Source organism: Labrus bergylta, chromosome 9 (genome assembly GCF_963930695.1).
Source record: "Labrus bergylta chromosome 9, fLabBer1.1, whole genome shotgun sequence".
Classification (NCBI taxonomy): domain Eukaryota; kingdom Metazoa; phylum Chordata; class Actinopteri; order Labriformes; family Labridae; genus Labrus; species Labrus bergylta.
In genome coordinates, this window is record NC_089203.1 from 15,814,762 (window position 1) to 15,830,114 (window position 15,353).

At 42.0% G+C, this 15,353-nt stretch overlaps 2 protein-coding genes across 2 annotated transcripts in view; one reads left to right on the plus strand and one right to left on the minus strand.

Annotated features, from left to right (window-relative positions):
- Positions 1-15,353, plus strand: part of LOC109993004 (dedicator of cytokinesis protein 2) — a 93,561-nt gene that overhangs the window by 44,781 nt on the left and 33,427 nt on the right. Inside the window, exon 26 of the mRNA XM_020645807.3 lies at positions 1,686-1,781. Coding sequence (XP_020501463.2) covers positions 1,686-1,781 — 96 coding nt within the window. The remainder of the gene's footprint in view (positions 1-1,685; positions 1,782-15,353) is intronic.
- Positions 1,982-12,674, minus strand: LOC109993005 (inhibitory synaptic factor 2A-like). The gene is made up of 3 exons (XM_065958471.1): positions 11,138-12,674; positions 8,227-8,301; positions 1,982-3,863 (listed from the first exon to the last, which is right to left on the minus strand). The coding sequence occupies exons 1-3, from the start codon at positions 12,562-12,564 to the stop codon at positions 3,689-3,691; spliced, it is 1,677 nt and encodes a 558-aa protein (XP_065814543.1). The 5' UTR covers positions 12,565-12,674; the 3' UTR covers positions 1,982-3,688.

Below are 15,353 nucleotides of genomic sequence, written 5' to 3' on the forward strand. Positions count from 1 at the left end.
TGGTATACCAGATTACACACACAGTTGCTTCTCTTTCATTTGTTCTGTGTCTGACAGTCAGTGCATATAATGTGGTTTAATCTTGATGACCTGATTTCTCATCATGGCCTTCACATGTCCCCAGTAAACACACACACACACACACACACACACACACACACACACACACACACACACACACACACACACACACAGGAAGAGATAGTGGTGTTTGAACTTCAGTCCTTTTTACCAACTTGTTATTTTTGGACCTTCGCTATTTCTTTTCATGCCTGGCTGATTTGCTCATTCAAGAACATCATACAAGTACTCATACACATATCTACATACATCAAGCTCAGATTGTGCTAACAAGGTCGCACACACCCACACACGAATACACAGACGCACACATGTACACATTCACATGTACACACACACACACACACAAAAACACGCACATACTGATGTCCCCTAGAGCATTAATGCTACGGTGTGCAGATGTAGCAGATGCTTCACTTGTGAGTTACTTCCCCCAGGCAAGTCTGACTTAGCTTCCATTGACTGGCTCCACTGCTGCAGCATAGTGTGTGTATGAGTGGTTTTTTTTGTCCTGTGAGCTTGAGTCACGTCACTTTGAAGGTGCATACTAAATTTTGCTTAGAGAGATTTGCCCCACTGTGTGTCACTGTCATTAGTCTAACCTCATTTCTTTAAAACTGTGTGCTTCAAGGGTCATCAGATTTGTTTTATATGTCATTTTTTAACAGTAGTAGTTCTTTTTAGAGACACAGAATTATAATCAAATATTCATTGGGAATTAGTGCATCAAAGTCAAGGGATAAAATCAATGTCTTGGATGTGTTCAGAACTTTGGTGTATTTACCTATGAAGATTGTCCATTTATGCAGTTTTTACTGTAAGTTTCCTTCCTCAACATTTAAAGTGCTAATTCTTTATATAATGTGTATATGCGTGCCTATGTATGCATATCTATCAATCTACTGATGAAGATCTAGATCTAGATGTATGTATAGGGTTAGGGTTATCGAGTTTTTATATAAACAGACAGACTTATAAACAGACTACACACACACCAACACACACACACACACACACACATATATATATATAAATTCTCTGAGGACATCAAAACGGATCAATTTAAATAAATGCATCACTTCCTTTCTGACAGCTCTCGCAGAGTTTTGAGAGCAGGTCCAAGCATGTGTACCAACCAACGGCCATGCACATGTGGCACATGAGTAAAGAAAGTGATATTGTAAGCAAAAAGCAGTCATTAAACTCTGCACAGGTCTGAATAGGTAAAACACAAGTATGGCTGGAAACATCTTTCTTGTTTCATCTGCAGTGATCAAACCATTCAGCACCCAAGTAAAGCTTTAAATTGTGTACATGTGCAATGTGTTTCCACAGTGAGGAGAGTTCATGAGAGGGTAAAACTGCAGCCAGACCAAACCTGACAAATCTCTAAAGTTTTGCAGGAGACAGTTGTGAGACGTCCCTTCTAGCAGCACTTCGTTATGCTCAAGTGGACAGCTAGAGAAAGACAAGGGTCTGTTCTTGCTCTGTTTTTGTGTGTGCACCTGAGAAAGTTTAACAATCATTTGTTTCCTTGTCTATATTTCCTCTCCTTCTTTCTCTGGCATCCTCTCTGCTCTGCCCTCTGTCTTTGTTTTTCACAGGGGGAAACATTTCAACATGTCCAGGACATTGTGGTGTCTCTGCTGAGGATCATCAATACGACCGTCATCACCATGGGTCGAGAGCATGCACTAATTGTGAGTACAGAACAAAGCAGCAACTTTTCAAACGCGCCGTCCATCCTTAACTCTTCAAACACATGAATCAGGGAAGCAGAACCTTTTTATGTCTTTTTTTTTTCCCACTTGGTTTGCGTTTCAAGTTCCAACCCTCAATCGTTTTTCTGCCCGTTTGCTTTTTCATCACGAATCACAAAGTAGTTCAACAACAGCACAGATTGTTTAAAATACACACTTTTATTGTACATACGAGAGGAAGATCAGGAAGAACGGGGCATCATGGGATTGAGTTTAGTTAATGTGTTGTGTCACCCAGGAGACTAACATGAGGCATCTTGTCATCCAAAAGCAGCTGAAGTAGGCCCATATGAGATTAGTGGTTATGCTCTTAACTGCTGTTAACTAAGCAGAGTGCAAATTGTTTTGTTCCTGTGTGTGCAAAATAAGAGTGTGACGGCAACAAGACTAAACACATTGAAAAACGATTTGCAGAATTCAGGGTTTACATTTCTAACAATAGGCATGTCTGCAATATTTGTGCCTGATATGGTTCACACAGATTTGTTATATATTGTGATGTGTAGGCCTGCAGCTAAATGAACCAGCTGACAGAAGAGTGGCCTGAATAGTCCAGAACAAGGCATGTATCCAGTAGCAGTAGGAAAGTCATAATCTTTCACATGATTAAAAGAGATATTTTTTTTGATATCTGTTATATTATCTATAGAAAAATCCAATCAACTTGAAATATTATACATGTTACAAATCTTGTTAAATTCGTTGGCCTTCCGCTTCTCAAAACAAACACAGAAACTAGTTAGATGTAATAAATCGAGAATTTGGAGGTGCCTCATCAGCTCAGAATTTGCAAATATAGACACATCTTTAAAACATGAATAGCTAACTGTGAAGTGAAAACTGGTGTAACTCTATTTTGCATTGGTTTAGAGGTGAACGTGTGTGGAGTACTTGCTTATGTGTATTCTAGTTTCTGTATATTTCTGCCTCTTTATGTATTGATTTGTATGCACGTGTGTGTGTGTGTGTATGTATGCGTGAGCTTCCATTGAAAACACTTCCTTTTTGGATGGTAATAAAGGACAGAATCAATCACCCTGTCAGACAGCATTGACAGTATTTTGAATAATTTGACGTGGGCTGTCAGTCTGTGATCAGCTGCTCATCTCATTGTCTCTTAATGTATTCTTAATACAATCACCACGCTGCTCTCCAAAAACCCTGATACCTATCCAGCCTGCTGTCTCTTTTGTTTCCAGAAAAGCTCATCAGCTTGTTTAATCCGAATCCTCTGGGTCCTTCAGTTGTTGCTACATCAAATCTTTGGCCGTCATGCTCTCTGAAGTCGCAGTATTCCTATTAGTCGTTTAATTCCAAAATTGTTTCGGCTGCTTATTGCTGTAATCTGGCCAAAATTTGTTATGAAGATTCATTCCCAGCTGTAGGCGTGGAAACAATCATGGCTGAAATCCGTTCATACATCTGTCCATCTGTCTAGACAGCCACTCAGCCAACAGTGTGCCCGTCTATCATCCAAGGTGACAATTCTTCATCTCTGTGTCAGAGGACTGTTCTGGGAAAACATTATGCTCACTTTCAGTTTAACGTTAATCACAAATTGGCACCTGAAGCCAGTGATCCTGCTCTTCCTTTTACCTCTCAGACTGATATGAGAGGACAGTTTAACAGTGTGTTTGGTCCTCTTTTCCCACCCATGTGCATTTACTCTCTTGAACTGATCCTGGTGCTGGATATCTTTTACAGCTGACAATGGGTTGGAAATGCCTCGACAGATTTTAATGACACGTAAAGACAAGCCACACCCACAGGACCATGAGAGAGATGTTTCATCCCAAAAAAGTGGTCTCCTATGATTACATCTTCCTTGGTTTAGTTCTCCAAAGTTTTTACAGCCACCAGAAACATTTCTTGCGGAGTTTTTTCACACGGTCCTTGGTGCTGGGGCGGCTAGAGGCTGGTGTAGGCTTGGGCTGGGTGGGTGCAGGCACATCATAGTCCCCCTCCAGGGCCTCTATAACTCCCTGGAAGCGTCCCTCCTGCTGTCGGAAATCATGCTCTACACTGGAAGGGAGAGAAAAAAAAAGAGTGAGCGGCTGAAAGGGGGGGGGGGGGGGGATGGAAAGGAAGGAGCATGATTTAGGGGATGTGACACATCAAGGCAAATTTATTTATATAGCTCATTTTCCCCCAAAAGAGATTAGATCCAGGAGCAGAGAGGGGGGAGCGAATGAGTGGAGGGATGTGAGGAAGATTTGAGGTCTACGAAGCAGGAGGAGAGATTAGAAAGAGAGGGATTGAAGGAAAAGATGAGCGAAGGAGTTTTAGTGACACTAGAGTCATTTCAAAATGCTGACATCTTAAAGAGAGGTGATACTTAAGCATGATGCAGTTTTATATAGAGATGTAAAGCCATAATGTGTTCCTAACTCCGATATATACGCACCTTCAGCATACACACATTCACACAGGTCTCAAACTCAGCACTCATTTCACGTCTGCTGTATTCTTTTGCACCTCATGCAGCCATAGATCACAGGCTGGGGGGGATGAGAGGAGTGGGAGAAGAATGATGGGAAAACGTTGGAGGAATGGGAAGAGGAGAGGAGAAGGAGAATTAGTAAAATGGGAGGCAAAAGGAAGGAGGAATATTTTTCTTTGTGCTATGTTCAAAGCAAAGCCTCTTGGCTTCCCCCCCCCACCTCCTACTCTGGCACTCCTTCTCTCAATATCTCTCTGAAGTGTCCACCGCTGCGGGTCATAGTGTAGTAGACTTTGAGCTTCCCTCTCCTTGTGGTAAACGTGTTTTTGTGTGACCAAGCGAGCTTGTGTGTGTTCAGTGAGAATATAGGGGTGGAGCTGCAGTATAGGATAGGGGACTGGCATCTGGAGTCAATGAGCCAAATGATGAGCGCAAGGAGAGCAGAGAAAACTACCCCACCCTCTACACCTTCAGCATCCCAACACATACAAACACAAACACACACACAAACACATGCAGCACAAACAGACATGTGCTCCCCTGACATCCAACATGTGCATCTTCCACAACGAGCCTACAGCTGAGTGAGGAAGAAAAAAGACACATAGAGGGAAAGTGTCTCCTGTGGGAGATGGAGGGATGGATAAATGAAAGAAAGGCAAGCTCTAATGAAACAGGGCGGAGAGGTCACTGCTCCCCAAGAAAGAGCACAGCTGGGATGGAGGGAGTGAGGAAACAAGTGAATAAAGGAGGAAATAAAAGCACGAGTGGGTGCTGAGGAAGGAAGATGGCTACCATGAATAAATGATGAAGACTGAACACACACACACACACACACACACACTCAGAAAAGTAAAGATAAAGTGGTCCACCTGTCCTACATTCACTCAGTTTAAAGTCTACTTTCTTTCAGAGTGGAGGATGTGTCTTTGTCAGGTCTCTCTTTAACTACACACTTCAAACATTTAAATCTTCTCTGTTCTCTTATATACTTCTCTCACTTTTGTTCATGGGATTACTGCGCGGTGGGAAAGCTTCTGCTCTTATTCGTTCTGCAAGCAGTCGTCTTTAGCATTTTTGCTGCTTCTTGCCTGACTGTGACAAGTCTGCTGCATTATTAAACCTTCTGTTTCTGGGTAATAGAAAGGTGACGGTAAGGCATGTAGTGGACAGGGTTAGGCTAAGGTTTAACATGTGCGGATGTGATCTATAATAATCGTTCATGTATGTATGAGAGCAGAAATCTAATACCCTTAGATTTATGGGGTCTGCAAATGTCTGTGTGTGTTTGCGTTGTTTAAACAAAGCGGCCGTCAAAAGTTCCTGTCACTGTTGTCTCTCATCATACAGATTAATTAGGACTGACAATAGCAAAACATCTTCAGGCAGCCAGCCCGTATCAAAACCCCTCCACCAATCATTGGGATGGATGTTTCAGTCCCACGCGTAATTTATCCTCTGCTTGTGTTTCTCACTTTCCCTATCTCTCACCCCCTTTACCCAGAATCCTCTCTGAGGGTTTGATAACGCTGAGACTGCCCAATCAAACAACAAGAGCGTTTGTACTTTTGCCGTTTCTGTGTGTTTGTCACTTAAAATGTGTTTTCTTCATATTTAATGTCATTATTTTTTGTAAGAAACTTGCTGATATGAATAAATGATTAGGAGGCAAATTCTGTGAATCTATTTAGGTTATTAGCATTCATCACAAATGGTAAAGAAGATAATTTAATGTATGTGATAGTGTGTTCATGTATGCATAAAGCATGTGTGCCCAAAAGTATCCTATAATAGCGTCCTCTGTTATGTAGTATTTATGTGTACATGATCATATTTGCATATGTGATAGAGAAACAACAGGGAAGTGGAGCAGGATGAAAATCTCTGAAACTAAAAAGGATCAAAAGGGAGAAGTAGCACATACTCTTGAGATTCGGTTAGCCTTAGGGCCTTAAAAACTCCCGAAAAACAGCTGAAGTAATCTTAATTTAAGGCCATGAAAGTGTTGCTATGTCTTCATTACTGTTGTTAGATGTTCATCTTTCTAGGTAATGACTTTCTTTTCCCACTTAAATCATAGATGACAGTGCTTAGCTGTATGTTGTGTGACATTCACTGTTTCTAGTTCAATTTCAAAGACTCATAGTCAATATAAAGGCAGTGTTGGATAGTTAGATTTCTTTTTTTTTTGTTGTTTCTTGTAATCTGTGATTGGTGGGTTTTTCAAAAAATGAAGTTAAACTGAATTTCTTTTTTTGTAAATCCTTCAAATGAGACAGAGGACTGCAATCAATGATAGTTTTCATCACTAATTCATTTGTGCTATCGCTGCTTTCTGAAAGGGAAGTTGACACATTTCAAGATCTGTTTTTGTCTGACAATCAGGCCTGATCATACAATATTACATCAGCAAAGTAAGACAGTAAGTCCTTACTTTCAACTTGCAGAAACCACATGATTTGGTACATTTTTGCTCTAAAACTAAAAAAGTTGCCAGTTCTCAGTTGATCACTAATCAATTAAGCAGCGAGTCTTTTCATCTTGTTAAATATCTTAAGCTTGTGCTTCCCTGTGTTCAGCTTTGGTTGTCTCTTCTGCATAAGGTTGCTCTGGGAAAGATTGGCATGTTTTGGTCTACATCTGTGCACATCTGTATGGATCTATAAGTGGATGAATAATTTTCCATGTGGCCATCCCCTCCCTAAGGTGTTCATTACAATTTACTGGTCTAAGGATCCTGCTGTGTTAATTAAGATCAAGGGAAGGTCTTGGATGAGGAGGAAGAAGGAGTTGGAGAAGTGTGTGAAGAGATGAAACAACTTGAGGAAAAAGAAAGTAAAAAAAAAAAAAAACTGGAGGGATGCAAATGTGGGACTGCTGGAAAGCAAGTGTTTTTGTGAGTAATGGAGAGTTGGAGCGATAAAGGCCGTGTAAATGTATCTTTATCCCTCGTGGCCTGCGAGCAAATTTTATATATGACTTTGAACAAACAGAATCAGCTTCAAGACTTTGCTGTGATCACACACACAAAACCTCTGGACCTAACGGAGGTTTTTATAGCACATCATCCCAGTTAGAGCAAATTAAACGTTTTTTTTTTTTTTTTCCCGTGTGTGTTTACCATAAAGCTGCTACCTTTGTGAGAACACACATTACAGTTTAGGTAAGCTGTGCAGAAAAGGAGCCATGGTTGGGGCACTGGTGATTATAGCTTTGCCATTTGACAGATGGACTGAGGTGCGGATGTACAGATGAAACCCATTTGATTGAAAGTTGCAGATGAAAGACGGAGAGGGTGAGCGGGTATGAAATGTAAAGATGGAACGATTTACATAATGAAAAGAAGAAGAAAAACAGAGGTGGGATAGAGGTGGGATAGAGGTGATTAAAGAATTAAACCACAGTGTGTGGTATTAGATTGTGGGTGTGCAGCTGGAAGTTGCAAGTTGCAAAAGGATCTAAGAATGAAATAAGCTATTTAGGTCACTCACATGAGGGACGAGATGATCAGGAGACGCACTGAATTAATTTGCTTGTTTGCACAGAATGTTCTTTGCTGTGTAAATAACTTCCCTGAAGAGAGGATCCTCTTTAATCTCTGGAATACGGCATGTATTCATTTTAATGTAGATGAGGGAGATCACTCTCGGTTGTATACCTTTTCGTATTATAAAATGTATTGCACAAGGTGTAGAATTATCAGAGAGGGAGAAAAGGGCAGAGGCAGCAGGATACCAGGAAGAAAGGCTAATGAATATAAAACTAAAACAAAAGATGTTGCTGAATAAGTGATAAAAACCTGGAAACGCTGCGAAACACAAAGGCAACAAAAGGCGTGCAATTTGTGAGGAGAAGTTTCAGGGTTGTTTGTTGAGCCTTAGGAAAGAAGGACTTGTGTTTGGTGGGTTGTGTAATGCAGTAAGCTCATTATCTGGATCAGGTTACCTGTAGATGATGCAGGCTGTCTTTTGGCAGGTGGGGCAGTTGTTAATGTCCTGACCAGTTCTGTATGAGCTGCGACTGCAGAAACAACAGATGTAAAACAGTCACACACACTCGCAAGAGGATTTAACAAACACCTTTGAACCAGTTTGATGGTGCTGTTATTGCATTCATATATATTTCATTCACAGAGTGATTGTACGTACTTTTAGATTTTTTTCCACTTTGAATTTTGTGCTAATGTTAAACAGCAGAGGATAAATGTAAAAAAAAAAAAAAAACAGGTGTAGTTTTATTGACTGGAAAGAGTTTGTCTCTCTTTGTCTGACTGCTGTTGTGTTTCCACATTATACCACTCAATGCTTCAAAGTAAAAGTCCTCTGGGAGTTGCTAAAGGGAAACTTAATAACAATGTGATCTTCAGTGTATGTGATGTACTCCAACAGAAGTATTCAGGACATTACTTCAATGATCCTTCTGGGTTAAAACCTGTCTGTTTTACAGGCAGGTGAAAAAAACAAGAATAGTTAGCAGCGACTGTCAATGCAGAGACAAGCACTATTAAGTCTCCACGATGTTTTTTTCTGTCAGTCTAAAAATAGCTGTGTTTGTGTGTTACAAAAACAAAAAATATGACTACAAATAAAAACTGTGTCATCAAGGTTAAACAGGACAACGGAGCAGGAGATAGAAGAGCCAGAATTGTTGGTAAATAAAGTCAGCCACAAACATCGGACAGGCTCATTCCGACTGCCATGTAATTAAAACTCTGAATTTTGCCAGGATATTTTGGCTGGCCCTCCTCTGAACTGTGATGAGGGAGACACTGATTTATGTTGATAAAATAGACATTTTGATTACATGGAGAGGGAGCCGTGTGACCCCCCCCCCTCCCACCCCCGCACCCAAGTGTTTTATCAATGGCAACAACAACAGCAGGAGAAGACGAGAATTTGCTTCAGGAGAAGATACAAACAAGATGCTGAGCACTGCAACAACCTTTTAGCTCAGCCCGAATTTTGATCACAGCGGCCCACTTAGAGGACTTTAATTTACAGAGCAGAGTCGGATACGTGTTTTCCCTTTTGCCTGAAGGTTCTCTTACTTTTTCTCTTCACACCTCTTACTCTCTATCTCTTAGCGACACTCTTACACCCTATTTCTTACACACTTGTGCACTGAGCCTCCTAACAACAAGCACACACACACACACACACACACACACTCAGAGTATACAGTCACACAGGGCAGGGCAACATGTACACTGAGTTTAGGAGCCATATTGTGCAGCTTCAACATTAGTTGCGTCTCTCAAAGGTAATCTGGTTTGGATTAGTTTGGAATTAGAGACATCTGTTAAAGCAGGGAGGAGGGATGGGGGGTAGTCAAATCATAAAGAGGAGGTTTGGGCGGAGTAAGAGAGTTTTTTTTTAGATTAGGCAAAAAGGTATAGAACTGGTATCAGGATGTTTAGGATGAGAGAAAGACCCAATGGGAGAAAGGGTATAGGAAGAACTACTGACAGTTAAGGTGAAGCTGGAGGTGGAAATAGAGGTAAAGAATGGGGAGCCATAAGAGGATGTGGGGGGGGGGGAACATAACTGAGTGAAAGTCAACACATGACAGCAGGGGAGAGTGATGGACAGGTTGTCGGGGCAGAGAGGAGGGCAAGATAATAAAAAAAAAACATTGTGAGAGGGCAAAGGAGTGATTCACAGTAGGGCTGATTCACATGTGGTGGATGAGCAGAAAGGAGACTAAGGAAAGAGGAAAGGTATTAATTAGGAACAGAGGTAAGAGCGGAGGCGGAGAAAGGGGTGAATAGCTTGAAGTGAATTCAAGAGCATCGGAAAAAAAAGAGGAAGGTGTCGATTGAAATGGAGTCTGCGAAGCTAACCAGGATGTATGAAGATGAGCGAGACGGAAGATGAAGAGCAGGTGGGAGTGATTTATGGATAAAAGAATTAGCAGGAAGAAGAAAGAAGAGCTGATTAGTTCAACTTGTTGGGCGTGTTATTGTCTCCCAGGGAAGAGTCACCTTTGGGAGTATAAACCCTATAGGGGTTTATGAGATAAAAGGACAGAGGAAGGATCTGCTCGCATTGACTACAGGCTGGCAGGTATCATATATCCCTGCAGGCCTGAATCTCTCTCTCTCTCTCACACACACACACACACACACACAAACTCCCACTACAGTTATTCTCCACAGGCCTGGCTGACATTTAAAATCTATTACACGGATTTGAAAGCCTGTCGGTATATGTTGCTATAAAAACTCAAATACACCTTCTTATTAATCCTGTGCCCTCCCTTGACATCCTCTCTACTCCCCCTCTTTATCACTCGAACTCACTCTCTCACATTCTAACTTGAATGTCTTTACCCTTTGTTTATCTTTTATCCATCCCTTATCTCTGTTTTTTTTTTACCCGTATCCTTATGTGTCTATCTTTACCATTTCAGTCTCTGTGTCTAATTTTATAGTGTACAGATATATAGGATTTCCTTCCTGATACAGACGCTGATTAAAATGCGTGGACTTGAGCACATACTTTGGTACCCCTTTGGTATTGGGGAACTCAGTATATGCTCAAGTCTAAGCATTTGAAGTAGTGCCATAGAAATAGTTCCTAATATTGCAGAGTAGAGCTATCAGTGCACAATAATTTACATGAAACCAGATTATTGTGTGGTATGGTTAAGGTATGCGATCAATGCATTGACTGGTGTACTCTGCAATTCCAGATACCTCAATTGGGGCTGTATTAAAAGAAGTCTCCTGAATCAGTATTGAGCAACTCTTATCTTCTTTCTTTTTTTTTTTTTTTGTGATTTTACATTTCATCCTCTGTTTCTAATCTTTACCCTTTAACTCTTTACATCATCTCCCCTCAGAAGCCCCTTCACTCACCCTTCGCTGAGTGCCTTGCTCTTCTCCAGGTCTTGAATCACGTTGAGGAGAACCTTGATCTTCTCCTGATTGGACACCAGGTTCTCCTCCACACTCTGCAGCTGCCTCTCCAGGCCACGGGGTGCGTTCGCCGCGTGTCCGGTCAACAATCCTCCTGGAGCTCCGTTACATTGTGCTGTCAGATGAGTCTTACAAGGCAGAGTGCGGTCGTCGAATGATTTGCTCTTCTGTTTTGCGTAGCCCTTGAGTTTGGACATTTCTGAGGACGGTTGATTGGACTCACTTGCGGCCTGTGGGATGTTTTTGGTTTGCGCTACAGGTGTGGATGGTTTGGAACAACTGAGTTCGGGAGAGTTTTTGGGCGGGAGTGTTGGAGTGTTTGAAGATTTTGAGTCACTGTGGAGGGAAGAAGCTGGATGTTTCGGAGTGATATGGACTGGTGTGTACTGTTGTGTGTGTTCATCAGTGCGCTGGGCTTTAGCCAAGTTGTGCTTGTGTGTGTCTGTTGAATGTGGTTCTGTCGTTTCTGCAAATGGTGTTTGTGTGCGTTGTGTACTTGTGTTATTTGCCGTCTTGTCAGTGTTGTTGTGCATATGTGTTTCTGCCGTTTGCGTGGCTGAGTCCTTGTAGTGCGTGAAGTCTGCAGAATGTGGCCTTGTCTGAGACTTTGAATCTTTAGCTTTGTTCTGGGTATGTGCTGTGCTGTTGGAATGTGAGCTGTGTCTTTTTGGTATAGTGTGTGACAGCTGTGGTATTTGACTAGTCTTCACTGATGTGTGCGTTGAGGTGTTTGCTCTGTCCGTGTTTTTGTTCTGGGGCTTAGAGTCCAGAGAAGATTCTTTTCTTGACTGGTTCTGAGCCACAGATGGCTTCCGTGACGGATTAGGTAAAGTCTGGCTTGCTGTAATTTGATTGACAGCCCTTCTGCGACATGCGCCTGTGCACGGTGTCATCTGTGACCGTCTCCTGCCACATGTGCTGCAGAGGCTGGGTGGAGAAGTCGCCATCACTCGACAGGGCCGTGGTGGTGTGGCATGCACCATGGTACAAACGCTCCCTGTCTTTAAAACTGAGCGATGGACCTCTCCACGTAAAGACTGCACCCTCCTCCTCTCATGGGGTGGCTCCTTACCTTCTGCGGACTCAGAGCATACCCCTCCCACTGCATCAGAGGCTACCACACTGCCATTTGTATACCGAGCTGTCCTTTTTACTCGTATCTCCTTTGGGTTTGTCCGTATAGTTTTGATCTGGCAGTAAATCCCACTGCCTGACCCCTGTGACCCCATGTCGTCCTGTGTCAGGCTGTTGATCTCGTTCTGAGACGTCTCCTTGGACACCGGCAGACTGCTGCTGTCACTTCTGATCACTCCTGCCTTCGCCAGAGTTCTTGTTTTGTCTGTTGCCGTGGTAACGGGTCGATGCATGTTGACTGGTTGACTTCCGTGCCGTTTGATGGAGGGAAGAGTCCGCAGTCCGGGAGATGTTTGCACCCCGACACTGCAAAGAGGGCCCCATCGCCCCCCTGCCAGGGGAACCCCCAGCGCAGGCACTGGATTGGTTGGGTCAGCCACCCTCCTGCCCATACTCCTCTGCAGGTTGGCTCAGCCCCCTGCAGAGCTCGACAGGGTGGAGTCCTGCGGTGACATCGGCCAACTTCAGCAGGATTGAAGAAGGCAGGAATGTTTCCAGCTTTGGTTTATACAAATGAATTTGTTTGTTTGTGGGCCAGAGAGAGATTGTATGTGGAAGCTGCGGACAGGAATTCAATATCCAATAAACTCCCAATGTTCCTCAATTAATGACCTGACTACTTCAGCTACGTCTGATTGGACATCACTTTTAAGGCTTCTCTCAGTCCTTAACCAGTGGGCCGAAGATGATGAGTTGAAAGGATTTTCTTGGCATTGCTGGTTTGCACTGAAGAGAGAGAAAAAGAGAGAGGCAATGAATAAAAGAAATTAGAAAAGAGGGAGACGGGGAATTAACGGCCAGATTGGCAAGAGGACACAGACATTAGGCACGTTAAAAGACGAATAAAAGCTTCGACCCCGACTGAACGCACACACTGACTGGATCAATAGAACTCTATCAGGCTCTTATTAGAGCACAAGGTTGGGAGTTACAGAGGCAAAACCCTTATTCTCATCAAGATGTTTCTCTTCAAGAAACAAAAGAGACCAGAGATATATGGTGGATAATCGTGTAGGTCTCTACAAAGTTGCTAGTTGCACACAAAGCCCAGGAGCTGTGTCAATCAGTCTTGTGTGTTGAGCAACTACAGCTGTTGCTATAAAGTGATGGAACAATCTAACACATTTCAAAATTGTTTCTCTCACACAGCAGCAGGATGCATCAGGACTTGGCATGTCTCAAGGCTCATTGAGGTCTCTCTAATAAATGATGCATAATGTTAATCTCTGCAATCTCTGTTTTAGCAGATATTCAATATTTTCATAGAGCGTTTCATTGGCATGTTACCTAAGTCGGTGATAATAATTTTTTACCTTTTTGAGTATTTGTAAATTAAACTGTTTACATTGAATTGCGAACAAATTGCCATTTTGATGGCCTCAAATAACTTTAGAGATGATTTTGCACTCTAACCCATTTTCCTTAGGAGAAAATTGGGCCATTGCAGCAGCAGATATTGGCAGGGTACACTTGCGTGCGTGCACACACACACACACACACACACACACACACACACACACACACACACACACACACACACACACACACACACACACACACACCCAAAGTGTAAGAGCAAATGGAGGTTTTTCAAGCTTTTTAATGTAATTTATAATGTACTTCAGTATCACATTTATATTTGCCAGGTTAAAATTGTGCTTTTATCAAGGATAATTGAGTCTCCTTATCGCCCACATCTAGCTCTGAGGATAATTGACAGTTCCCTGGTTCATATTACTTTGCAATTGTGTAACTACAAAATGCCTGATGCATCACTATATTTTAGACATGCTGTAGATCAAAGCCTGACAATTTTTAGCAATTTTCTGTCCATCTGCCCACATTTAAATCTGACCCCGCCCTGCTGTGATCCGATGTGGCTCTAAGAAATATGTACATTCCTTAATATCCTTTTTCCAACAGATGTCCTTTTAGGCAAATGATGAAAGCAATGGTCACTAAATACATAAAAAGAAATTTCTCTCCTCTAGTTTTGATCTGTTTATATTACTTTGCTGCTTTCTTCATTCAGTGTTGTCCTTACATTGCAGTCAGTATGGGATGTATTTGCTCCCAGCAGGCACACTAAGGCAAGTTCATTTATATAGCACATTTCAACAACAAGGCAAACATCACAGATCTTTGCAGAATTAGTTTAGGGTTTTAACCAACAGATTATATGTGGCCTTGTCACTTTATTAACCCCTGATGTACTAGCCAAAATCAAAGCCCTCAAAAGCAAAGACATCACATTGTGATTAAAGTTTCCAGAGGTGTTTAAAATTCTGCCTGTCAGCATTGCATTGGCCCTGCAGCTGTTAAAAAAAGGTTCTTACTCATGTACAGGCACTTACTCTTCTTGACTTTGATGAGACTCAGTGCTGCACTTGTAGTTCATATGTATTCAGGAACAGAGTGTCATGCACAAGTTCACCCATAGCAATGCTCTGTGTGACCTATATTGACTCATCTTAAAGCCTGATGATGTCACATGCTCGTCTGACAGTGGGAGCAGATTTGAGAAAAGGCGTTTTAGCCTTTTTATTCTCTTTTTGTCTTGCAGCGTTGTTAGGCCCTTTGGAATTTCAGGTTTCATTTAAAATCATTAAATATTCAAACTGACTGAATACAGTTTACCCTGCTGGTAGTGCGGTCCATAACACATTTTGAGAAGCTCAATTTTAGACTTCTTCCATATTTTCCCCTCTTCTATGTAAGTTTTCGACATATTTGCTACAAACCACAGGCTCTAAAGTCCAATAATTATCCTTGAAACAGTCGCTGACAAACTGCAGAGCTTCAAAATGTAAGGTCTTCACATCTTCTGCTTCAGTGACATATTGCTACTATTTTTATGGATATCTTGACAGACCACTTGGCTCAAGGACTGCCACATTGACTCAGAGCTCACAAAAGCTTACATGTAATGGACAGTAGGCCTGTTTATGATCCGTTTCTATGGTAACTGTGATTATGGCCCGACACATCTTGACCCAAAATCCAAGATTTGTGTAGTTTTTCC

What these genes read in the sequence shown, in the direction of transcription:
- LOC109993005 (XM_065958471.1), bottom strand. Translation starts at nt 12,564, where the DNA reads ATGCATCGACCCGTTACCACGGCAACAGACAAAACAAGAACTCTGGCG. An exon ending in AGCAAGGCACTCAGCGAAGG is followed by an intron (nt 8,302 to 11,137) that starts GTGAGTGAAGGG and finishes TTGTTTCTGCAG; the next exon opens with TCGCAGCTCATACAGAACTG. An exon ending in ACAGCCTGCATCATCTACAG is followed by an intron (nt 3,864 to 8,226) that starts GTAACCTGATCC and finishes TCTCCCTTCCAG; the next exon opens with TGTAGAGCATGATTTCCGAC.